A 24705-nucleotide genomic window follows, 5' to 3' on the forward strand; every position below is an offset into this window, starting at 1 on the left:
TAGCCATACCATTTATTTTGCCGAACAGTAATTAAGTATTTTAATTTGCATTATTTATTTAAGCAGAATAATCATTGTTAAGTTTTGGTATTTAAGGTATTTTGCAATGGATTGTTTATATCAGGCCACCATCACTACACCTTATAAAACAAAGTCCCCCGACGCGTCTGTCTGTACGTACTACGTATGTATGTTCGCGATAAACTCAAAAATTACTAAACGGATTTTCATGCGGTTTTCACTTATCAATAGTTATTTACGATACAAGTGCGGAAATTCGAAACGAGTGGCGATAAATTAAAACACGACCGCAGGCAGTGTTTTAAATCGACACGAGTTGTGAATTACCTATTCGCACGTGTATCGTACAACGTTTTACAGTACATATGGCCCTTTAAACTTTCGACATATGCACGAAAAGTGCTATTTGACGCACTAGTGCGAGAAAGTAGCACCATATGTACTGTAAAAATAATTATTTAAAATAATTTTTCTTTAGCAAATAGATCCTTTGGGTTTATAACACCTTAAAATATGGGACAAAATTGTTAGCCACTAAGTACACTATGAATTTGAAACCATTGCAATAATGAATGTATTTCCTTGTTTCTAATATTAGCAATATTATTAAGCGCGCGAGGTCCTGTGTTTCCTCTTCCAGTATGTATCTAAGAACAAAGATGGTTGATTTAATAAAAGTTTTTATAATTTAACAACTCTTTTTGTTTACCCATGTTTTAAAATACAAGCGTTAACAGAAATTCATAGAGTACCGTAAATCGGGGTGAGTAGGGTTCGCGGGGAGAGTTGGGTTATGAATGGGGAGAGAAGGGATGAAAGGGGGGTGAAATGAGATTTTAAGGCTACTGCTACAAGAATAATGTATTCTAATTTAAAATGGAGCTATAGTAATACTCATAATAAAAAAAAGATCCAACAATCTTCCAACATCACCTTTGTATGAAAACCCATCTCACCCCAATTACGAGGGAATACGGGGTGAGGTGGGATTTCCTGTTTATCGTCAAAGTTATGAAATGGAACTACCCAAAATAAAATAAAAACTAAAATACAAACGTTATCGAGGTTTGAATGTCAGTTTTGCTCCTACTCACCCCATTTTACGGTACGTCACATTTTCATAGAAAATTGCCGATAACACATTCACTGCCAGGGGGCGTGGCCTAGGAACAAACTTGTATGACGGTGAACGCATATGGGCATACGGTGTTTTATTGTGTTGGGGGCAGTGAATGTGTTAATAATGACACGTCCACACTTTGTCAATGCGCCAAGGCACCAGCATTAAGTTATCATGACGCCATTATCGATACAGAAGCCAGAAGCATTCGTCGATAGCGAAGATCTTTATTTTTTTAGGAAATAAAAATCAATTGTTTCAAAATAAATTTTTAATCCCTCCAAGTAACAAGTACATCATCCGTCCTAAACCGTTGCGTTATAGTGGCATCCTTAAACTCCATACTGGCCCCTGATTGGTGCGCCAAGGCACCAGCATAAGCTATCATGACGCCATTGTCGATACAGAAGCGCTCGTCGGTGGCGAACACGTTGGCGCCGCGTTCGGAGCACATGGTTCCCATCATTTGTTGAAGGCGCTCGTTGCAACCTACGCCTCCCACTATTAGGACCTGAAAACAAGCAAAACGTTAATAGCGGCGAAGTAGCCGTCCCCTATCCTCTTAATGAGTTCATTGATAAAATGGCCATGCAATATTGCGGCTGGGTGTCCATTGTACAGCTGAAAACTGAGCTCCAGAATGGTAAAATATGGGACTAAGAGTTTCCTAACCTCATCAGAGCCACAATGTAAAATATGGGACTAAGAGTTTCCTAATCTCATCAGAGCCGCAATGTAAAATATGGGACAAAGAGTTTCCTAACCTCATTAGAGCCACAATGTAATGTAAAATATGGGACTAAGAGTTTCCTAACCTCATCAGAGCCACAATGTAAAATATGGGACTAAGAGTTTCCTAACCTCATCAGAGCCACAATGTAAAATATGGGACTAAGAGTTTCCTAACCTCATCAGAGCCGCAATGTAAAATATGGGACTAAGAGTTTCCTAACCTCATCAGAGCCGCAATGTAAAATATGGGACTAAGAGTTTCCTAATCTCATCAGAGCCGCAATGTAAAATATGGGACAAAGAGTTTCCTAACCTCATTAGAGCCACAATGTAATGTAAAATATGGGACTAAGAGTTTCCTAACCTCATCAGAGCCACAATGTAAAATATGGGACTAAGAGTTTCCTAACCTCATCAGAGCCACAATGTAAAATATAGGACTAAGAGTTTCCTAACCTCATCAGAGCCGCAATGTAAAATATGGGACTAAGAGTTTCCTAACCTCATCAGAGCCACAATGTAAAATATGGGACTAAGAGTTTCCTAACCTTATCAGAGCCACAATGTAAAATATAGGACTAAGAGTTTCCTAACCTCATCAGAGCCGCAATGTAAAATATGGGACTAAGAGTTTCCTAACCTCATCAGAGCCACAATGTAAAATATGGGACTAAGAGTTTCCTAACCTCATCAGAGCCGCAATGTAAAATATGGGACTAAGAGTTTCCTAATCTCATCAGAGCCGCAATGTAAAATATGGGACAAAGAGTTTCCTAACCTCATTAGAGCCACAATGTAATGTAAAATATGGGACTAAGAGTTTCCTAACCTCATCAGAGCCACAATGTAAAATATGGGACTAAGAGTTTCCTAACCTCATCAGAGCCACAATGTAAAATATAGGACTAAGAGTTTCCTAACCTCATCAGAGCCGCAATGTAAAATATGGGACTAAGAGTTTCCTAACCTCATCAGAGCCACAATGTAAAATATGGGACTAAGAGTTTCCTAACCTCATCAGAGCCGCAATGTAAAATATGGAACAAAGAGTTTCCTAACCTCATCAGAGCCACAATGTAATGTAAAATATGGGACTAAGAGTTCCCTTAGCGGGGTCCCTTTGTTTGACATAATTATTGAAAGTCATAATTCTGAAACCGTTAACTTTTCAGGATTTTCCTCAGGTTATCCTGTAGATAGGCTAGGTTAGGTTTGTTTTATGGCAATCCTGAAAAGTTACGCGTTTCTGAGAAAAACCAAATTATGACTAACGAAAATGTTGACGAACAATACATTATGACTTAAAACTATAAGGGAAACAATAGAGACCCTTCCTAACCTCATCAGAGCCACAATGCGCCATCGCGCGCTCGGTGATCTCGACCAGCATAGCGAAGACAGTCTCTTGAAGTGAGAAGCACAGGTCCTCAGGTGTATATTCCTTCAGTAATTCATCGATTTTGTCCTCCATGTACGACAGGATGCCGGAGAAGCTCACGTCCATTCCTGAGAAAGACGAAACGAAACTTCAGCTTATTATCATGATTGACTAACACAACAATGGGGTTGGGTTGGCCGGTTTTTTATTTTGAATTTTATGGTTTGGATGCCAGCCCTTTAAGCCAAATCTCATAGAACAAAACTAGAGAAAGCGGCAAGCTTTGATGGCGCCATCTATCCAGTACAAAATCGTTTCATTTTGTTTTTTAAGTTGTTGCATAAAGTAAACTCGAAATTATAAAGGATGTCTTTAGCAACAATTGAAGGCTCAATATATTTACTTAAATAAAAATTCAATCCAACATGTAAGAGAGTCATTTGCCTGCGATTGCACAGTATGATTTTGAAACTATTTTTTGTATACAATAGTATGGTGAAAATTGCGGGTGCCTAAATACTTTTGAGCGGTAGTGTAGAATTAGATGTACCTTTAACAGAGTATGGCAGATGAGCATACTTCTTGCCTTTCTTGGCAGCTTGCTCGATGTTGTAGCCGGGGCTTGGGGCATTAGACAGCTTTAGGACTCTTGCAAACCTAGAAATTAACTAAATATTTACAAAAGGTTATACATTTTTTCACAGGCTAAGTACTAATTTAGGGTTATAATTTATGCAGTCACTTTTTAGGGTTCGGTACCCAAAGGGTAAAAACGGGACCCTATTACTAAGACTTCGCTGTCTGTCTGTCCGTCTGTTACCAGGCTGTATCTCATGAACCGTGACAGCTAGACAGTTGAAATTTTCACAGATGATGTATTTTTGTTGCCGCTATAACAACAAATACTAAAAACATAATAAAATAAATATTTAAGTGAGGCTCCTATACAACAAACGTGATTTTTTTGCCGTTTTTTGCGAAATGGTACGGAACCCTTCGTGCGCGAGTCCGACTCGCACTTGGCCGGTTTTTGTATGTATTTTTTGTTCAGAAGCATAGCATCACAAAGTAGTGTGCCCATTTTAAATAATGAGGTTATATTCGCATCAATAGATATTATAAGGGCCATGACATAGGCTTCTGGCTTCTGACTTATGTATTTGTAAGAACGGGATAAAATATAATTTAACTAAATTATGGCCCGTAAAGTTTTATGAATAAGGGGGTACATCTATAAACAACTTAATGCCCAGTTAAGTTATAGGTTTTCAAACATTTTACATGTTATTCCTTTGACATATTTTTAAGCCAAACAGCTTATTAAATTTCTACCACTTATAATAAGGTTTCTCTCAAAACTTTTTGAAGCATTACTTTTATTTTATGTTGTCTTTTTTTGATTACCTATCCAAACAATTCCCAACAGCAATGTCAATTGTTTCTCCAAAGATTCTGTACCGCTGGCGGGAGTAGGCAATGATCTGTGTGTTGCCACCGCTCACATATAATACTGTTGGGTTGTTTGCTTTGGTGATTAGGCGGCCCATCTCTATGTCTGAATTATTGTGTAAGGATTAAGAATTGCAATTATGGATAGACAATTTTATTATTTCTCATACTGACAGAAATAAACAAGGCATAGAATTATGCTCAAACGATTACGTATTCATGGTCATTTTGCATTAGATTTATATGATAACCCTGGTTAAATGATGAAAAACTATATTTTTTCCCCCTGTACAAGTTCAGGGCAACTAAAAATTCATTTTGTATTGTTATTGGATTAAAATGGGTTAAATTCATATCTCTACTTCTAAAGAGTCCATTTTACAATAATTACAGATTATTAGGTCTTCAATTTAATCTTACACAATACTTAAAAAAAATACCTAAGAACTAAAAATTATATATAAAAAAAAACCTTAACTATAAATAAAACTAAAGTAACCTATTAAAAACTACTTGAATAACCCACCCCGCATCAACACTTTATAAGTCAATCAACACTTTATAAGGCATAAGGATGTTAGGAATTATGCAAAATTGAAATCTATCACTATGAATTAGAGGTCAAAATCAGGTGGGAAATATAATCCATCTGCCTTATAAAGGCTTAATCATAATAATCATAATCATTTATTCATTTCTTGAATGTGGTACAATAAAGATGTAATAAAACAATTTTTGATCAACACATCCTGCCTGAATAGGCATAGAAATAATAAGTATAAAGCTGTTCTTTTGATAATTTATAATAAATAAGGTGAACTATGCAAAAAGGTTAAAGATTTTCACAAGTATTATAAACTATAATTGAAAGATTTATGTACTTGCATATTTTAATGTATGTATAATTGCAATACCCTTTTAGGGTAACATGGGGTAACACGGACTCGTGCATGGAATACTGCTCCCACCTATGGGACGGTTCTGCCAAATATCAGCTGGCGGCCCTGGACTCGGTAGAGCGTCGGGCTCATAGACTCTTTGGCGATGACCCATCTGTCAAGTCAAGGATACAGAGCCTTGAGCATCGCCGTCGAGTCGCTTGCCTATCGGTGTTCTATCGGATACATTTCGGGGAGTGTGCACAGGAACTGCACGATCTGATCCCACCTTCCCCTTTCCATCATCGGACATCCAGGCGCGGGGAGCGAATGCACCCGTTCGTGGTCCACATTCCATTCGTTCGGACGAAACGTTTTGCCTCCTCCTTTTTGGTACGGACGGCTAAGGAAAGGAATGCGCTCCCGCCGTCTGTATTCCCTGATCAATATGACCTCGGTCTCTTTAAAACAAGAGTGAATAGGCTGTTACTGAACCGGTGAGCTCCATCTTAGGCCCTGCCTTCACTTTCCATCAGGTGTGACTAGGGCCAATCGCCAATCAGTTTATAATAAAAAAAAAAAAATTGTACTTAGACCTGTACACCAACATGAGAGCAATAAATATTCTATTCTATTCTATTTGTCAAAGGACTGTCTCATTTCAAACATAGACAGAGAGACTCATACTATATTTGTCAAAGGACTGTCTCATTTCAAACATAGACAGAGAGACTCATACTATATTTGTCTTACACTTACTAACACCCAAAAGAAAAGGATGAGTATAGTTTTTTTTTTGTTCTTACTTACTGCCACTTTGGTTTGACCAACTATACCACATTTACTAGTATCATAATCATGCTTGTGTCAGATTTATAATCTAATCTAAATAATATTAAAAAGGATACGGCCAATACAATGGTTAACACCCAATATAGGTTTCTTCCACAACAGAGCACAAGTCCTAGCAACAATGGCGCACACCATCAACGGAGCGCCCATGCCGGGTCCCTTGGTGTAGCACACAACGTCGATATCTGTGGGACTCAAGCCCGACTGCTCAAAGGCTTCTTGAAGCACTTCATGGATGTTTTGTTGGTGATGCTCTGCTGTTTCTCTGGGTAGGAAACCTGCAATATTAAATTCTTATAACTACTAAGCTGTTTAACACAAAACCAGATGGATTGGGAACTCCAACGGCTATTTTAGCACCTATTTGTGATAAATAACAATATATATTATTAATTATATTGTTGTAATTTAAATAATAGATTACTTAATTGAGCATGTTATGAACTTTTCTATGTTGGCCCGCAGGTTCGCGAAATGTACTGTACACGTAAAGACTACACTTTTCAAAGCGTACTGTCAGTCATTCTACACATGCAGCCTGTGGACCAACTATACGCAGAGGGCATACAACGGCCTACGCGTCCAATATAATAACGCGTTCCGGGTGTTGATGGGGTTGCCGCGATTTTGTAGTGCCTCTGGTATGTTTGCGGAGGCACAAGTTGACAGCTTTGCGGCGATAATGCGCAAGAGGTGCGCTTCACTGATGCGTCGCCTGCGCGGCAGCCCCAACAGCATTCTGGGCGTGTTCATGGAGCGCGAAAATGGCCCCATGCTCAACCGTTGGCAGGGGCTGCATGCAGTCGCCGTCTAGTTTTTATGCGCTACTAACACTAGTAATAAGATTGTAATGTTTACTAACCATGTATGGACCTTTTAGTCTGCAATAAATGATTTTTATTTATTTATTTATTTATATTTTATTATTGTATCAAATCTACTGCGGATGGTGTACCGAGGCAAACCTTACTGGTTTAACGGTACTTTTGTAATTAAGTTGTATATAATGTGTATTTACCTGATTAAATAAATAAAATAAACCAGAGGTTGTTTGAAATGGATTAGTAAAGGATCGACTTATTTGTAACAAACAACGTTATAGGTACAAGAACTAAGGGCTAGGGGCGCTAATGAAAGATAGAGTCGTCAATTTAATAGTTTAAACGCCAACAAAATAATAAAAACAAGTCTAACCTTCACCGGGTGGTGTGATGTAAGTTCTGCGACAGTTGGCAAGTATTTCCCCATCTTTCACTATACCAATGCCAAGCTTGTTGGCACTGCCTTCGAAACCTATGGCTATAACCATTGGGATAACTAAATATTCACAAAATTTCGCTAATAACTGAAATGCTCGCTCGTGTTTACCATCACACATAAAGTGTCAATGTCAAAACTGACGTTTAGTTTACTGTGGCATGGGTTTGTTTAAACTGCGTATTTAAAATTGTCTTAAATAGTTCAACTTTGTATATATATAGTTCGACAAGCTAATCTTGTCAGTAGGAAAAGGCGGCAAATTTAAAAAATGTAGGCGCGAAGGGTTATCGTCCCATAGAAAATTTGAATTTCGCGCCTTTTTCTACTGACAAGATTTGCTTGATCAACTATATTTTCGAACTACAGTCTGGCAAAAAAGAGTAGAAAGAAATCTCCAGTTTCTTCATAAGTAACTCAATAGGCTGACTATTGGCAAGTGACAGATAGTTATGGATCGAGATGCCAAAGTAAAAAACGAATTTTGTTGATCAGTTTATTAATCCAGCTTTACAAGCTAATAAGTTTAACCGTGGCGGACTACAGTTCATCTTGTTGGCACCAGTTGGACACCATGGACATAAAACTACAAGTTACAAATTTAAATATTTTCAAACTAAATTGTACTCTTAACAATAGCAAAAAAATTAAGCTTGCGTAATATTATCATCATTGACTTCGTCAACAAAATCAGCCAACATATCTTCCACAGACACCCCCTCATTAGACACCGCCATTTTAACTGTCACACTTCCTTCTACTTCCCGTTTCTCAGGCGAATTTTCAGGCAACTTAACTCCATTAACCTTAGGTTCTTTATCATCTTTATTATCTTCTTCAGGCGTAGCGGCAACCTGTCCGCAAGTAATGTGAACATCATCTGTATCATTAGTATCAGGCAAATTCTCATCTTCTAAATTCTCAAGCACTGCCACCGATTTTCCTGTATTAGGGTAACCATATCCAACTTCATTTGATTTCCCGGACAGACTGTCTCCGTCTACTGTGTGTATTGGGATTTGTGTTATCGCTTCATGAATGTTACTATACTTTGGTGTAACAACTTTTTCATATTCCGTTGAGTCAGGGTTGTCAAAGTCTTCCGTTGATTTCTCGTGGATATCAGCATGTACAATACTTTCTTCGGGTTGATGGGTGTCCATGGGTACTTCTTCGACGTCTTCGGAGTCCGAGTCGCAGATTTGTACGGAGTGGTCGGAGGAGCTGCTGAGGCTGATTTTGTCGTCGTCGATTCGGGGCTTCTTGTTGGCGGGCTCCTCCGGTTCCGGCGCGTGTTCTATGTCGCAGGTTTCTGGTGGTACTCTGTAAATATGATAAAAATGTGAAATTGTTAATTTTATCTTAGTGGTTTTTTTATTTATTTGAAATCATATGTTTTAAATCATTCAGCGGTATTTATTTGTTTAGAAATGCTGTAAATACACTATTTAGAAGGAGGCTACTATTGAATTTACTATGTAATCGTGTAATTTACTACGTGAGCCACCTAATAGGGGATATTACTGCAATGTTCAGCCACCAGAGTGCAGCACTAGCCTTTTTAGTTAACCATAGAGTAACTTATACATACTGTACCTTTAGCAGGTTTCTGACAAGTTTTCAGAGATAATAAAATATGACATTGATGCATCAAGGCGGCTTGTTCACAGAGGACCTACCGAGAAACGCGAATCCGAAACATCGCTATCTGCCTCTTTATCGCTCGAATATGCAAGAGTGACAGTGATGTTAGATAACGAAATTTCGATTTTCTTGTTTCGCGATAGACGGGTAGTGGCGCCACCACGCAGAGTTTCGCGTAATATTTCCTATAAAGGGCGCACAGGGCAAAAATTGCCTACTCCAGAGCACGCAGTCGCTGTGACCGAAATCGGGCAGGAGCATCATCATCATCATCACTATGTAATAAAGCATGCAAGGGAAAAAGCTGACTTTCAAATCCAAGGTCATGGGTTTGAACTCCGGCTTGTACCAATGAGCTTCTTGCAACTTATTATTAGATTTAGATTTATTTATTTCAGGATAAAAATTACACTATTTTGCATCAATGTCAAAATTATGCTTATCTTCTTATCATGATCGTCAAACATTACATTATGTATTTAATATTTACTTTGCTTTTGGATGAAGCAAAGCATCATGTCAATAAGGCCATAGAGTAACTTATACTAGAGCGGTACTGTCATAGTAAATTTTGTAACCCCAGTAAATTCACTGCCATCTGTCGACACACTTTAAAACTAAAAATGAAGATTTATAAAAATACGATAAAATGTATTTAAATATGAATAAGTGATTTTTTTTATTTGTTTTAATTATTTTTATGATTTTGACCCACGTTCCTTCACTGATATGCGTTTAAATTGTTAAAAAACAAACGAAACCGTCAACGCCATCTATACGACAGTAGGCCAAAGCTAGTAGCGCCCTCTGAACGAGAATCAAATTTTCTTGATTTTCGAGGCACGTTTTTTCCTTAGACTGTATCCATCTATTACGGAGTTATATCTATCTTTGATAAGGCCTAGTTTCCCCTCTGGGTTGGATGGTTATATGGCAGCTACTTTCGTAAAAACTAGGACCTGCGACAGTTAATAAGATAAGGATAAGGTAGCTTTGTACCACTAATTTTGCTAAGTAGAAGTTTTAGGATTCAACCGGAAAAACGCCACGATAAAGAGGAAATATGTATGAACTAACTTATCAGCTCCCAGCAGCGACTCTAGCGCCTCCCTGTTCCTCCTGGAGATCCTTCTCTTCTCTTCTTCGTCGTTCTGTTCAGTGTGCGTGTCGGCGGCGAAGCTGAGAGACGGCGGCGAGCAGTGGAGATGCAGCCTTATGTCTAGGAGGGCTTGAGTGCACAATTTGGAGATCTGTGGAAAAAAAGGTATAGTGTTAGAGTCCATTTGAAAATGATGTTTTATTCTTTTAATAAGTATTACAATGGATTTCGGTTTCAAGTTTTACGATGTTTTATCTTACCAAAGATAGATATAACTCCTTAATAGATGGATACAGTCTAAGGAAAAAACGTGCCTCGAAAATCAAGAAAATTTGATTTTCGTTCAGAGGGCGCTACTAGCTTTGGCCTACTGTCGTATAGATGGCGTTGACGGTTTCGTTTGTTATTTAACAATTTAAACGCATATCAGTGAAAGAACATGGGTCGAAATCATAAAAATAATTAAAGCAAATAAAAAAAATCATTTATCCATATTTAAATACATTTTATCGTATTTTTATAAATCTTCATTTTTAGTTTTAAAGTGTGTCGACAGATGGCAGTGAATTTACTGGGGTTACAAAATTTACTATGACAGTACCGCTCTAGTATAAGTTACTCTATGATCTTACTTTTAAAAGGCGGCAACGTCATTTATCGGTCGTGCACAACACTACCATAACCGGAATGTCACATCACTAGGAGCGTCGTCCATCTTGTAGATCGGTTTTGGGCGTTTACCACGCCACGTACTATCCAAGACTAAACTCTCATATTTTGTGATTCCCTAATAAATATTTGTTATAATTGTGCTCTGGTGTTTTTACTCTTACACTTTCTATATATTATCCTACTTTAGATATTTTCTTAATTTTATACAGAAATCATTCCTTTACTGCTCTATGCGCGATGGTTAAAAAATAGGTGCATTCCCGTTGCCAGGGACTCCAGGGAGGTTTTGGGATTATACTGAGCAACTTCTACTATGGGACCGACCCCGAAATTGCGAAAAAAAAAATTGGCTGTCTCATACATTTCGGCTGGTCCATTTTCTATGGGAGGGTAAATTTTTTTTTTCGCGATTTCGTGGCTGTTCCAAAACCTCCCTGACAACGGAAATGCACTTATTATTTAGCCTGTAGCAGCTAGGAGATAATGATCCCTTACCTCTCTACGCTGGCTGTTGATGGAGGTACTGTACAGCTGCAGGCAGTACTGTGTGGGGGGAGGGACCCCGGGCGGAGCGCTCCTTCTAGAAGCTTCTAGTTATAATGATCCCTTACCTCTCTACACTGGCTGTTGATGGAGGTACTGTACAGCTGCAGGCAGTACTGTGTGGGGGGAGGGACCCCGGGCGGAGCGCTCCTTCTAGAAGCTTCTAGTTATAATGATCCCTTACCTCTCTACACTGGCTGTTGATGGAGGTACTGTACAGCTGCAGGCAGTACTGTGTGGGGGGAGGGACCCCGGGCGGAGCGCTCCTTCTAGAAGCTTCTAGTTATAATGATCCCTTACCTCTCTACACTGGCTGTTGATGGAGGTACTGTACAGCTGCAGGCAGTACTGTGTGGGGGGAGGGACCCCGGGCGGAGCGCTCCTTCTAGAAGCTTCTAGTTATAATGATCCCTTACCTCTCTACACTGGCTGTTGATGGAGGTACTGTACAGCTGCAGGCAGTACTGTGTGGGGGGAGGGACCCCGGGCGGAGCGCTCCTTCTAGAAGCTTCTAGTTATAATGATCCCTTACCTCTCTACACTGGCTGTTGATGGAGGTACTGTACAGCTGCAGGCAGTACTGTGTGGGGGGAGGGACCCCGGGCGGAGCGCTCCTTCTAGAAGCTTCTAGTTATAATGATCCCTTACCTCTCTACACTGGCTGTTGATGGAGGTACTGTACAGCTGCAGGCAGTACTGTCTGGGGGGAGGGACCCCGGGCGGAGCGCTCCTTCTAGAAGCTTCTAGTTATAATGATCCCTTACCTCTCTACACTGGCTGTTGATGGAGGTACTGTACAGCTGCAGGCAGTACTGTGTGGGGGGAGGGACCCCGGGCGGAGCGCTCCTTCTAGAAGCTTCTAGTTATAATGATCCCTTACCTCTCTACACTGGCTGTTGATGGAGGTACTGTACAGCTGCAGGCAGTACTGTGTGGGGGGAGGGACCCCGGGCGGAGCGCTCCTTCTAGAAGCTTCTAGTTATAATGATCCCTTACCTCTCTACACTGGCTGTTGATGGAGGTACTGTACAGCTGCAGGCAGTACTGTGTGGGGGGAGGGACCCCGGGCGGAGCGCTCCTTCTAGAAGCTTCTAGTTATAATGATCCCTTACCTCTCTACACTGGCTGTTGATGGAGGTACTGTACAGCTGCAGGCAGTACTGTGTGGGAGGAGGGACCCCGGGCGGAGCGCTCCTTCTAGAAGCTTCTAGTTATAATGATCCCTTACCTCTCTACACTGGCTGTTGATGGAGGTACTGTACAGCTGCAGGCAGTACTGTGTGGGGGGAGGGACCCCGGGCGGAGCGCTCCTTCTAGAAGCTTCTAGTTATAATGATCCCTTACCTCTCTACACTGGCTGTTGATGGAGGTACTGTACAGCTGCAGGCAGTACTGTGTGGGGGGAGGGACCCCGGGCGGAGCGCTCCTTCTAGAAGCTTCTAGTTATAATGATCCCTTACCTCTCTACACTGGCTGTTGATGGAGGTACTGTACAGCTGCAGGCAGTACTGTGTGGGGGGAGGGACCCCGGGCGGAGCGCTCCTTCTAGAAGCTTCTAGTTATAATGATCCCTTACCTCTCTACACTGGCTGTTGATGGAGGTACTGTACAGCTGCAGGCAGTACTGTGTGGGGGGAGGGACCCCGGGCGGAGCGCTCCTTCTAGAAGCTTCTAGTTATAATGATCCCTTACCTCTCTACACTGGCTGTTGATGGAGGTACTGTACAGCTGCAGGCAGTACTGTGTGGGGGGAGGGACCCCGGGCGGAGCGCTCCTTCTAGAAGCTTCTAGTTATAATGATCCCTTACCTCTCTACACTGGCTGTTGATGGAGGTACTGTACAGCTGCAGGCAGTACTGTGTGGGGGGAGGGACCCCGGGCGGAGCGCTCCTTCTAGAAGCTTCTAGTTATAATGATCCCTTACCTCTCTACACTGGCTGTTGATGGAGGTACTGTACAGCTGCAGGCAGTACTGTGTGGGGGGAGGGACCCCGGGCGGAGCGCTCCTTCTAGAAGCTTCTAGTTATAATGATCCCTTACCTCTCTACACTGGCTGTTGATGGAGGTACTGTACAGCTGCAGGCAGTACTGTGTGGGGGGAGGGACCCCGGGCGGAGCGCTCCTTCTAGAAGCTTCTAGTTATAATGATCCCTTACCTCTCTACACTGGCTGTTGATGGAGGTACTGTACAGCTGCAGGCAGTACTGTGTGTGGGGAGGGACCCCGGGCGGAGCGCTCCTTCTAGAAGCTTCTAGTTATAATGATCCCTTACCTCTCTACACTGGCTGTTGATGGAGGTACTGTACAGCTGCAGGCAGTACTGTGTGGGGGGAGGGACCCCGGGCGGAGCGCTCCTTCTAGAAGCTTCTAGTTATAATGATCCCTTACCTCTCTACACTGGCTGTTGATGGAGGTACTGTACAGCTGCAGGCAGTACTGTGTTGGGGGAGGGACCCCGGGCGGAGCGCTCCTTCTAGAAGCTTCTAGTTATAATGATCCCTTACCTCTCTACACTGGCTGTTGATGGAGGTACTGTACAGCTGCAGGCAGTACTGTGTGGGGGGAGGGACCCCGGGCGGAGCGCTCCTTCTAGAAGCTTCTAGTTATAATGATCCCTTACCTCTCTACACTGGCTGTTGATGGAGGTACTGTACAGCTGCAGGCAGTACTGTGTGGGGGGAGGGACCCCGGGCGGAGCGCTCCTTCTAGAAGCTTCTAGAGCGCGGAGTAGCGCCACGCTGCGTGAGCTGCTGCAGGAGGACAGTTGGAAGCACTCGCGGACTAGAAGTTCATGGAAGACCTACAAAAAATACGTATATAAATATGTACTCAGTACCTACAAATATTTACGCTATTTTTTATTTATTTAGAAGCTGGAAGCTCACTATTGAGTATTTATAGTTGGTCAAACCAAATTGGCAGTAAATTAGAACAAAAAAAACTATACTCAACCTTTTCTTTTGAGTGCTAACAATACTAGTGTAAGATAAAGATAGTATGATTCTCTCTGTCTATGTTTGAAATGAGACAGTCCTTTGACAAACAATAAAGGATCTGACAGTTTTACCAGTCAACTGCAGTTGGTAGAAAATAAACCTTTTCATCGCAACGTCGCGATAACGCGTCGAGCATTTCTATACGATAATAATATAAATTAAAAATATAAGAAACACTGTTAACATAACACTCTGTATAATTATGTTAAATAATGCAAATATTTTTTATTTTACAGTCATTTAATTGACAGATTGAAGTGCTAGAATAGACAAATAAATTCTGTTATCCCGATTGAATGGTTCTTTACCCTCAAAAGAATAGTACCTTGCCCGCTTAGCTACTTTTGTAGTTAAATTAGTAAACCCAACATACAATTATGATTTAGGTTACCTTATGAGTGGCCGGCTTAAGGAATATTCCGCAGACCGTCAGAAACGTTTCCGTACACTCCAACGCCGCTATAGCTGTTTGCTCGTTCGACTCCGCACACCTTCAAAAGTATTAGAAGTTAGATAAATGTTTCTCATGCTTGTTTGCCACCGTCGTGGCATAAAAAAAATGAATAATAAAATTGAAATTATTAAAAAATATTAAAAAATGCTAGTAAGACTCAACTCTTTTAGTCATTCTGTTTGTTAGTTATGTATTCTTAAACTACTACGTTCTTCTTACCTAACTTTTTATTTTATTATTATTGTTTTTATGAACCTCCAGGTCTGTTTGTATCTCATCTCAATTTTTGTACATTGTGTACAACATATGTAACATGCATATTATGACTGTTTGTGTTCTAAATAAAAAATAAAAAAAGGGTCTTAGATGTTTTTAGGGTTCCGTACCCAAAGGGTAAAATACTAAGACTCCACTGTCCATCTGTCTTGTCACCAGGCTGAATCTCATGACCCGTGATAGCTAGACAGTTGAAATTTTCACAGATGATGTATTTCTAAAAGTACAGAACCCTCGGTGGGCGAATCCGACTCGCACTTTAATTTCGTCAAATAAATGACCGCCATCGTCGGCAATTTTAACTTTGTGCGTTTTAATAAAATTTACTATGAGTGGTCAAAAGGTAAGATTTTAAAACCATAATAACAATCAATAAGTATTACATACTCGTCAAAGTTGCCCTGCCTATTTTGAAATTTTTGAATTTTTGTTTTTAATAAAAGGACCGTAATACTTATAAAATAGAGTTGAAATGAATACAGAAAGTCGGGTTCACTTACGTCGTAGTTTTGTTGTTTGCACCGGGAGCGTAGTTCGCGATGGAACTCTGTTGTAACATGACTCGTGCTTGTTTCTTCTTCTGCTTCTTGGAAAGGTTGCGCGGTGGATTGTTCATCTAAAGACAATTTATAACATTTGTAATGAAAATGAAGATAATAAAAAAATTGGGTTAGTTTTTTGATAAATAAAAGTGGTTTTGTATAGAATACTTCATAAAATAAGCGTTTTAATGTGTCAAGTGGCGAAGCTGTTGTACGCTTTGTATCAGGGATGTTGCGGATGCGGATTTTTAAAGGCTTCCATCCGCGGATTGCACTAGTAATTTGTATTTAAAAAAAAACGAAACTTAGTATTTGAACAAAAATATAGGTGCCCCACAATCGCATACTAAAGTCCAAATAAAACAAACTTTTTACTTCTTGTCGCTGTCCGTCATAGGCTAAGTGCTCGATCGACGAATCAGAAAAACGAAACGAGATTCCTATTGGCTAATGACGAAATTACCTAGCACTTACGTCGCCGCTAAGACGTTGATGTACCTACCTGTTCCACATCCGCATGCGGATGCGGATGTTGAAAATAATGCGAAAGTTTCGCGGTTGCGGATGCGGATGCGAATATTTGCAACATCCCTGCTGTGTATATGTACATTACACTCACTGTAAGTTGCACAGTGTGCGCCTGCGGAGTGACGTCGCTGGCTATGTGCGCGACCAGCTCGTCGTGCCAGCCGCGGGCGCGCACCGGCGCGCGGTGGCAGCGCAGGCAGCTCAGCCAAGTGGACAGGCTGTTGTAGGCTGTGATGCGAACACCGCTGAAAACAATTCTGTCGTTAACACTTTGATAACATTTCAACAAGACGGAACATCTGTAGTGTTAATAAAAGCAATGTAAAAATACAATAGCGTCTTTTGAGCGTCGGCACAGATTATATAATAGTTCTTACGAACAGATACTTATCTCTCAAAGAAAAAGCAAATACCTACCGTTTTGATACCTACACAAAAATACAATGGAGTGACCTTCAACGCGCCGCTCCCCGCACCGCGCGCGCCGACACAACGCTAGGGTTGCCGACGCTTAGAAATAATACACCTACTTACAGCGGAGTGAAATAAAACGAAATCTGAATCTTAAATTATGTATTTTAATCATTTATTTCAAACTGTTTTTCTTTTATGTAATGTATGATTTTTTGGACAGACCAACGAGTGTGAACGCGATCAGACCAACGAGTGTGAATGCGACCGATGGTAACGTTGAAAGCGAACGCAGCCGACGCGCAAGAATGAGGGTAGACCGAGCGCGGTACACAACTTTGACACCCACCCGCTATCTTCAGTCACACGTGAACAAGATGCATGTAACTGCGTCGAAATATCGGGACCTCACAAACATCACGAATCATTAAAAACTGTTATTATAAATTAAAATTGGTGAATAAATGAATCTAAATCAAATAATACCTGGTTTCTTTATTTTGATTTTCTGAGCTCCACCGCAGCGTCTGCATCACGCATTTGAAGACTAGAGGCGAAAACGGTATCAGATTTGATCCCAAACTGTAACAAAAACGTTTACAAATCTTGGGGCTTTAAAATGGTTCAAAAGCTGGAGATCGGATAAATGCCATTTATTTAGTTTTGTCCTTTGAGAGGGTAAAAGGGCAAAGGAAAAAATTAGGGCCAGTGACAGCGATTAATAGAAGCTTTACCCTTCAATTGGCTTATTTCAGTCTGTTTTGCACATACGTACCAAGCCACGAGAGCGTCCAGCGTTCTTAGCGCCTGTTTCTTGACGGTCCCCACTAATTCCACACACTGTGCGTCCGCGCTCGCTCCCAATGCGCGTATTACGGCGTCTAGAATTATCTGTGGCCGCACTGGCTTGCCCACTGGGTATATTTCGCTGAAAAAATTATGTTAATTAATTTAGTATTTTATATGCTTCAAATTTTAAAATAATAAAATATTACCAAATACTAATGGATCCATTCTATGGATTTCGAGTTTATTCCAGAATGATTTTTATCAAAAGTTGACAAAAAAATAAAAACTAATCTTTACTCAGAGATTGTTAGTTGGTATTACATTCCTTACTAGTTATTTTTTACTTTTTAGGCTTATTTAAAACTATCTCAGTTTTTTTTATCTGGTTTTTATTGAGGCTTTGGACACTTTAGGTGAACATGTCAGCCTCATGGGTGCTTACATAGTTCCCTACTCAAGGTCAATAAAGTGGTGGTTGTCCGATATAGCCTCTGCCAACCAACAATTGATCTGTTCATTGTGCATGGAGACCAGACTACCAAAAATTCTTTTTCTCAAGGCCGAATTCCGGATGCATCTCTCTCAGAATTTAAATAAATATATCATAATAATGGAAAATTTTAGAACACATCTATATACTATTTTCTACCTTTTTACAATCTTTGTTAGTGCATATCCAGATATTAAGCATAATATTTAAGATGTTAACCACATTTCTAGCTGATAATGAATGGGAAGTAAGAATTAAGAAGAAGAAGGAAGTAAGAAATACATGTCTTACACAAGCATGGCTTGGATGAACACAAACACATTCCTAAGGCGTGTGCACAGTATGTGTTCCCTGTTCAGTATGCGCTCCTGCCCCGATACTACGGAAAGCTCGCTCAAAGTGGACAACAATATTGAGTCTGATGTTGTTTTGTTCTGTAATGAAAAAAAAAAAAAACATTAAAAAAATCTTACAAGTTTTTATTTATTTATATCTTTTTATATATATGACATCAATTTCAGTTTATCTTTTAAATTTCTGTAACTCCCTAAACAAAAGTGCAACATTAAGTACCTACAAAATAAGACTAAGAAAAAGTCAAAAGGATGATTAATTAGTCATGAAACAGCTTTATACAGCTTTAAAAACCGGCCAAGTGCGAGTCTGACTCGCGCATGAAAAGTTCTGTACCATTACGCAAAAAACGGCATAAAAAACACGTTTGTTATTTGTCCCACTTAAATATTTATTTTATTCTGTTTTTAGTATTTTTTGTTATAGCGGCAACAGAAATACATTATCTGTGAGAAATTCAACTGTCTAGCTATCACGGTTCATGAGATACAGCCTGGTGACAGACGGACAGACAGACAGCGGAGTCTTAGTAATAGGGTACCGTTTTTACCCTTTGGGTACGGAATCCTAAAAACAAGGTGATGATTCTTAAAAATACCTATTTGAAAGGGTTTGACCTTCTTGTTGGACTACATTTTTATTCTTTATTTTTAGGTGTTATAATCCCACATTTAACAACAAATAATTTACATTAACACCTTCTTTACCTTTAAATAAATAATAAATAAATAAATAATTTCTTTATTCAGATACGGTGTTCCAAATTTGTTAGTTTGTTACTTAAAAGCTAGGTTATTTATATTAAAACTATTTTTTATTACACACTAATTTAACCTTCTTAAGATTTAAACTTTTTAATTTATCTACAGATAAAATAAAACTAGTAGTACCTCATGTTCTCCATTGCTTCTGTAAAGGTTAGCTGCGTTAGGAAATATCTCTGAGAGGAGAGAATGCACAGCATTGCAGAGGCTGGTCATCAGGTCCCGCCAGCAAACTTTAGGCGTGGCTGCTTTCTCTTGCCCTGGACGCACCTGTAAGCAATATTTTTTTATTTTTTTACACCTTCAACTTCACAGTCTTAAGTCTAGCCCAATGCTAAAGGTTGCTAGCAAAAGTTGTACAATAATATTTCTATTTCATATTCTGCAACTTTTTTTTAATGATTTTGATTTTTTTAGATTACATTAATGGCAGATTGCTTTGACAGATTGGGGCCAAACGAGCTATGATTTTTGAAATGTGATCTCCATAAATTTCTTTAACTTATTTAAGTTACACTTCAATTTTAATTACTGTTTATAAATAGTGTTACCTGCTGTAACACATGTGCACATTTAGCTGCTTCAATAACAGTGTTGTAATTGCTTGAGTCCAAAAAATGGACTATGTACTTTTCTATATTTGACCGTTGCGAACCACAGAGCTTTGGAAATCTGAAAATAAAGTGCATTATAGTTGATTAACGGTTTTAAGGCGTAAAACGTGAAGCTAAGAATAAAGTCAATACTCTACCGGTTTATAACGCTTTCTAGTGCTCGTAGCCATCGCACGCAGTCGCCTTCTTTGTGTTTTGCTAAATTAGGGAAAAACGAGGATAAGGCTTCCTTGGCTGCATCCGTATCGTGAGGATCTAAGTCCCAAACTTTGTTTAAAATTTGACCTGTAAAGAACAGCAAATTAATTCTTGTTTATTAATCAACACACCTTAAAAGGAACTTTCCGTAGTAGTCTTCGTAGAAACAGTGGTACTTACTCATTTCTATTTATTCTTTTTCGTTTTATTAAATCTTATATTATGTTTTAATCTTCATCGAAAACAAGGTAAACACATTTTATTTTGCTTATTTTGAGGTTATGTGCCATTAATGCCATTTGTCAATCTGCAACCTGCCAATTTTTGAACATATTTAAGCTACGTTTATAAACACATAGTTTGGTACATCTGTTATATATAAACTAACCGTTTACATAGGGTCTCAAATAGGCTCGCACAGTTTGATTTATTTGAGCCTCTAATTAAAACGTTGATTTGTTATAAATTAATTGAATTAATGAGAAAAGAGAGGGAAGAAAGAGCGTTGCGTTGATTGATGCGTTGAAAACGGAAAAAAACCAAACGCTGTGAAAAATTACAAATACAAACAGTTTAGCGCGTGCCTTGTGTATTGGCTGTCGAACAATTCAATTTCCTTTTACTCACTCCGTTATAATCTCGTTGTTTTCCTCGTCACGTCCAGTCAGTACTAATTGGCGTGAGTTTTGTTGTGTTAAACGTGCGTTGTAATTAAGTTTTACCATGGCTACTTTGGACGATAAAATATTGGGTGAGAAGCTGCACAATTACTGCAGTAGCAGCGAAGATGAAGGTTCTGATGACGAGGACAGCAGGAGCGGTGATGAGGAAGGTAAAGCTCCTAAAGCCGAAGCGCCCGAGCCGCCACCCATCAACAGTTGGTCGGGGTCCGCGAGCAACACGGGCCCTAAAGGTGTCCTGGAGGATTGGAGGCGTTTCAAACAGCTAGAAGCTGAAAATCGGAAAGAAGTTGAAAAAGAACGAATTGCTTTGGCCAAGAAACTGACTTTAACTGTGAAACCAGAACGCGAAGAGAAAAAGGATAAGGAACTTGAGGTTCTCGAGGATGAGCTGAATGAATTATTGGACGAAGATTTTCTGCTAAAGTATCAAAAGCAACGGATGCAGGAACTTATGGCTCAAATGAAGAAAACACCCAAATTCGGCAAGGTCATAACTCTGAAGAATCAGAATGAATTTCTGAACTCTATTGACAAGGAGGACCCTAAAGTGGCAGTTATCATTCACATCTACAACAACGGTTCAATTGCCTGCGGAACTATGGATGGGTGCCTTAACATTTTGGCTGCAGATTACCCGGAGATCAAGTTCTGTCGTATTTCCGTGGACATCACAGGGCTGAGTCGTCATTTCCGTATTGATGGTGTTCCGGCCCTGCTTGTGTACAAGGGTGGCCAAATCATTGGTAATTTCGTCCAACTCGTCACAGAGTTAGGTAACGATTTCTTTGCTACTGATGTGGAGCGTTTTCTTATAGAATATGGAATGCTTCCAGAGAAGTAAATCAATTACAAAGTATAGCTTTAATTTACAGTGTGAAGTCTTAGATTTATTGGAGTGAAACCTCCTTGCTATGTATTTATGAAGATAGAAACTCTTCATTTCTCTCCCAGTGGACCAGACATTAATTTATTCATTTTTTGTCACTTGATGCTTGATATGTGTCGGCCAACTATGCCTTGTGAATTTATAGAGAAATTAATTAAGAACAGTTTAGTATTTAGACATGCTATAGATAGTATGAAAAGGCTGTCACTGTTTTTACAATCTTTTTATACCCTTGCATGTCTTGTTTTCTATCTGTAATAAAATATTAAATTTAACCCAGTTCTTGATATTATTTTATGGTTCCTAGGGTACAATGTTATGGTACTATGGAATTCTTGTGAAGCATAATTGGTGGATTTAAGAACTCAAGTTAATCTTAACCTCATTGAGTTAGAATCCTGTTGATGAGAAGTAAAAACCCAAAATGTAATAGGCCACAATATCTTCCTAACAAAATGCCAATGAGGTCTATGTGTCAACTATTTAACAATAGTTTATGGTTGTTATATTTTTATGCATGGACATTGCCATTGAATTTTGTACTCTAACTATTTTAAGATTAAGATAGTGTTTAATGTTACTAACTTATTATGTCATCAAACATCCATGTGTGTACTTACATTGTATTATGCATTTGTTTACATAATTCTGGCATAGTTTCCTGTTTTATAACCATAATCATGTTTTAAAGGCCTTGTTACGATATTGGGCCTTAATAATATTTTCCATGTACTTTATTTTTGTATACAATAGGGCAGGGACCGGACAACCCTTTCCGCGATAAAACCCTTTCAATGGGCGACACTTAAACACGGCTAACACATTGAAAGACTTTCCCTTTTAAACTGCAAGCCCATTCATACCCTTACCTTTGACTAACCCTTATTGAAAAGCTAACCAAATATAAGGCTAGCCCTTAATAAGGGTTACCCTTATCTTTAAGCGCTTTTTATAAAGGTTTCCCTTTGCGTGAAAGAGACAGGATTAGTATATATCTACGGTAGTGTATGAAAAGGAAAGAAAATACGTGCCTAGTCAAAGAACGCCGCCGTCGCCGCCGACGATCGCTCGGATTCGAAGTAATGTGTGCTTTATGAACAAGGTAGACGACTTAAATTAGCACGCTTATATGCTAAAAGGGAAGCCCTTTATAAGGCTAACCCTTATAAGCAATATGCAAGGTGTTGGTGAGCGGATGATAAGGGTTTTGTAAGGGTATTTGGGCTACCGATTACTCAAATGTGGTAGCTTTATATAAGGGTTTTTAAAACCAAAACAAAGGGTTTCGTCTGGCAAAGGGTATGGTGAGTTAAGCCTTATGCAATACCCTTATAAAACCCCGATAAGGGATAGCGGGCCGGTCCCTGCAATAGGGATGATGACACATGTTGCATTTTATAACAAAATCTAGTAAAATAGATAGCAAATAAGCAATTTATCACAATAATGTGGATATTAAAATAATACTATGCAAATGGATCGCTAGCTTTTTGTCTGGCAGACGCATACGAGCCGTAGTAGACGGAAGCTGCTCCAATAGCATGGACATTAACGCTGGCGTTCCGCAAGGCTCTGTGCTATCCCCAACGCTGTTTTTGCTGCACATCAATGACATGTTGTCTATCGACGACATTCATTGCTATGCAGACGACAGTACTGGGGATGCCTATTACGCAGGCCGTGCCAACATCCCTCGTTCCGTGGTGCTAGAGAGTCGTGAAAAGCTTGTGTCGGATATTGAGGGCACTCTATCCAGAGTTTCGGTGTGGGGCCGGGACAATTTAGTGCGATTCAACCCCACCAAGACACAAGTTTGCGCGTTTACCGCTAAGAAAACCCCATTTACTGTGGTCCCACAGTTCGAAGGCACAGCCCTTACCATGTCAGGGAGTATTGGGATCCTCGGTGTCGACATCTCCAGTGACGTCCAATTCCGTAGCCACCTGGAAGGGAAGGCTGATCTGGCATCCAAAAAACTCGGTGTGCTCAATAAAGCACGGCGATACTTTACTCCGGGGCAAATACTGCTGCTATATAAATCGCAAGTCAGACCCCATATGGAGTACTGCTGTCACCTTTGGGCAGGAGCACCTGGATGCCAGCTTGGACCCTTCGACTCAGTCCAAAGGCGCGCTGTACGAATCGTCGACGATCCCAAACTCACAAGCGGTATCGAACCTTTAAGTCTAAGGAGAGACTTCGCCTCCTTGTGTGTGTTCTACCGCTTGTACAATGGGCTGTGCTCTGAAGAATTGTTTGACATGATGCCAACGGCCGCTTTCTATCACCGCACCGCTCGCCATCGGCAGGGTGTTCATCCTCACACCCTAGCACCTAAATGGTCGCGTACTGTGCGGTTTAAGAGGAATTTCCTCCCGCGTACGCTTCGGCTGTGGAATGAGCTCCCTGCCGAGGTTTTCCCGAGGGGCTACAGTATGGGGTTCTTCAAAAAAGGAGTGTACAGGTTTTTAAAGGGTCGGCAACGCGCGTGTAATATCTCTGGTGTTGCAGGCGTTCATAGGCTACGGTAACTGCTTACCATCAGGCGGGCCGTATGCTTGATTGCCACCGACGTGGTATAAAAAAAAAAAAAAAAAAAAAAAAATATATGGAAATGATACAAAAATATGAAAAATACAGGACCTGAAAGCTTGAAAATTTAATTTTTTTTTATTCTAAAAAGGAAAAAAGTAAGGGTACCATTAGATTCCTTACATTTTATCCAAAAATAGTTTGTATAGCAACTATATACATAAACGCAATATTTCACCGACAAAAACGCAATTTACTTGTTTTGTCTATACATTTAAGATACTCTCAGTGACCTTGACGTCACATTCACTTATCATTTTGTTAGAAGCGTTTCGCGAGTGAAGTAAGAGTGTCGGACTTTGACTATCATTTCTGACTTTTGTATTGCTTTAATGCAATCCCATATAGACATTTGATCCTAAAAACAAATCTGATTGATTGACACCATTCATGAAAATTTGTCATCAAGCCTATTGCATTTATTTATTTATATACTGATGCTCTTTCGTTCAAGTGCTAGAAGCATGTACATGTACCTTTATA

General features: G+C 39.9%; 3 protein-coding genes across 3 annotated transcripts; 1 reads left to right on the plus strand and 2 right to left on the minus strand.

Moving 5' to 3' along the window:
- Positions 1-1394: 1394 nt before the first annotated feature.
- LOC134745222 (tRNA N6-adenosine threonylcarbamoyltransferase) lies at positions 1395-7800 on the minus strand. The gene is made up of 6 exons (XM_063679216.1): positions 7625-7800; positions 6487-6708; positions 4656-4806; positions 3802-3908; positions 3213-3379; positions 1395-1652 (listed from the first exon to the last, which is right to left on the minus strand). The coding sequence occupies exons 1-6, from the start codon at positions 7737-7739 to the stop codon at positions 1413-1415; spliced, it is 1002 nt and encodes a 333-aa protein (XP_063535286.1). The 5' UTR covers positions 7740-7800; the 3' UTR covers positions 1395-1412.
- A 369-nt stretch (positions 7801-8169) lies between these two features.
- On the minus strand, positions 8170-20375 carry LOC134745410 (proline-, glutamic acid- and leucine-rich protein 1-like). The gene is made up of 13 exons (XM_063679450.1): positions 20242-20375; positions 20001-20148; positions 19801-19921; positions 19376-19519; positions 18423-18565; positions 17628-17780; positions 17339-17434; positions 16533-16686; positions 15872-15987; positions 15033-15132; positions 14266-14445; positions 10409-10581; positions 8170-9010 (listed from the first exon to the last, which is right to left on the minus strand). The coding sequence occupies exons 1-13, from the start codon at positions 20243-20245 to the stop codon at positions 8335-8337; spliced, it is 2208 nt and encodes a 735-aa protein (XP_063535520.1). The 5' UTR covers positions 20246-20375; the 3' UTR covers positions 8170-8334.
- Positions 20376-20555: 180 nt separating this feature from the next.
- On the plus strand, positions 20556-21813 carry LOC134745311 (phosducin-like protein). Its single transcript, XM_063679305.1, has one exon. The coding sequence runs from the start codon at positions 20785-20787 to the stop codon at positions 21583-21585; it is 801 nt and encodes a 266-aa protein (XP_063535375.1). The 5' UTR covers positions 20556-20784; the 3' UTR covers positions 21586-21813.
- Positions 21814-24705: the final 2892 nt, after the last annotated feature.

Source organism: Cydia strobilella, chromosome 11 (genome assembly GCF_947568885.1).
Source record: "Cydia strobilella chromosome 11, ilCydStro3.1, whole genome shotgun sequence".
NCBI classification, from domain to species: domain Eukaryota; kingdom Metazoa; phylum Arthropoda; class Insecta; order Lepidoptera; family Tortricidae; genus Cydia; species Cydia strobilella.

What these genes read in the sequence shown, in the direction of transcription:
- LOC134745222 (XM_063679216.1), bottom strand. Translation starts at nt 7,739, where the DNA reads ATGGTTATAGCCATAGGTTTCGAAGGCAGTGCCAACAAGCTTGGCATT. An exon ending in CATCACACCACCCGGTGAAG is followed by an intron (nt 6,709 to 7,624) that starts GTTAGACTTGTT and finishes TTAATATTGCAG; the next exon opens with GTTTCCTACCCAGAGAAACA. An exon ending in TGTTAACCATTGTATTGGCC is followed by an intron (nt 4,807 to 6,486) that starts GTATCCTTTTTA and finishes ACAATAATTCAG; the next exon opens with ACATAGAGATGGGCCGCCTA.
- LOC134745410 (XM_063679450.1), bottom strand. An exon ending in GAAGCAATGGAGAACATGAG is followed by an intron (nt 18,566 to 19,375) that starts GTACTACTAGTT and finishes TTTTCATTACAG; the next exon opens with AACAAAACAACATCAGACTC. An exon ending in TTCATCCAAGCCATGCTTGT is followed by an intron (nt 17,781 to 18,422) that starts GTAAGACATGTA and finishes TAATTTTTTCAG; the next exon opens with CGAAATATACCCAGTGGGCA.
- LOC134745311 (XM_063679305.1), top strand. Translation starts at nt 20,785, where the DNA reads ATGGCTACTTTGGACGATAAAATATTGGGTGAGAAGCTGCACAATTAC.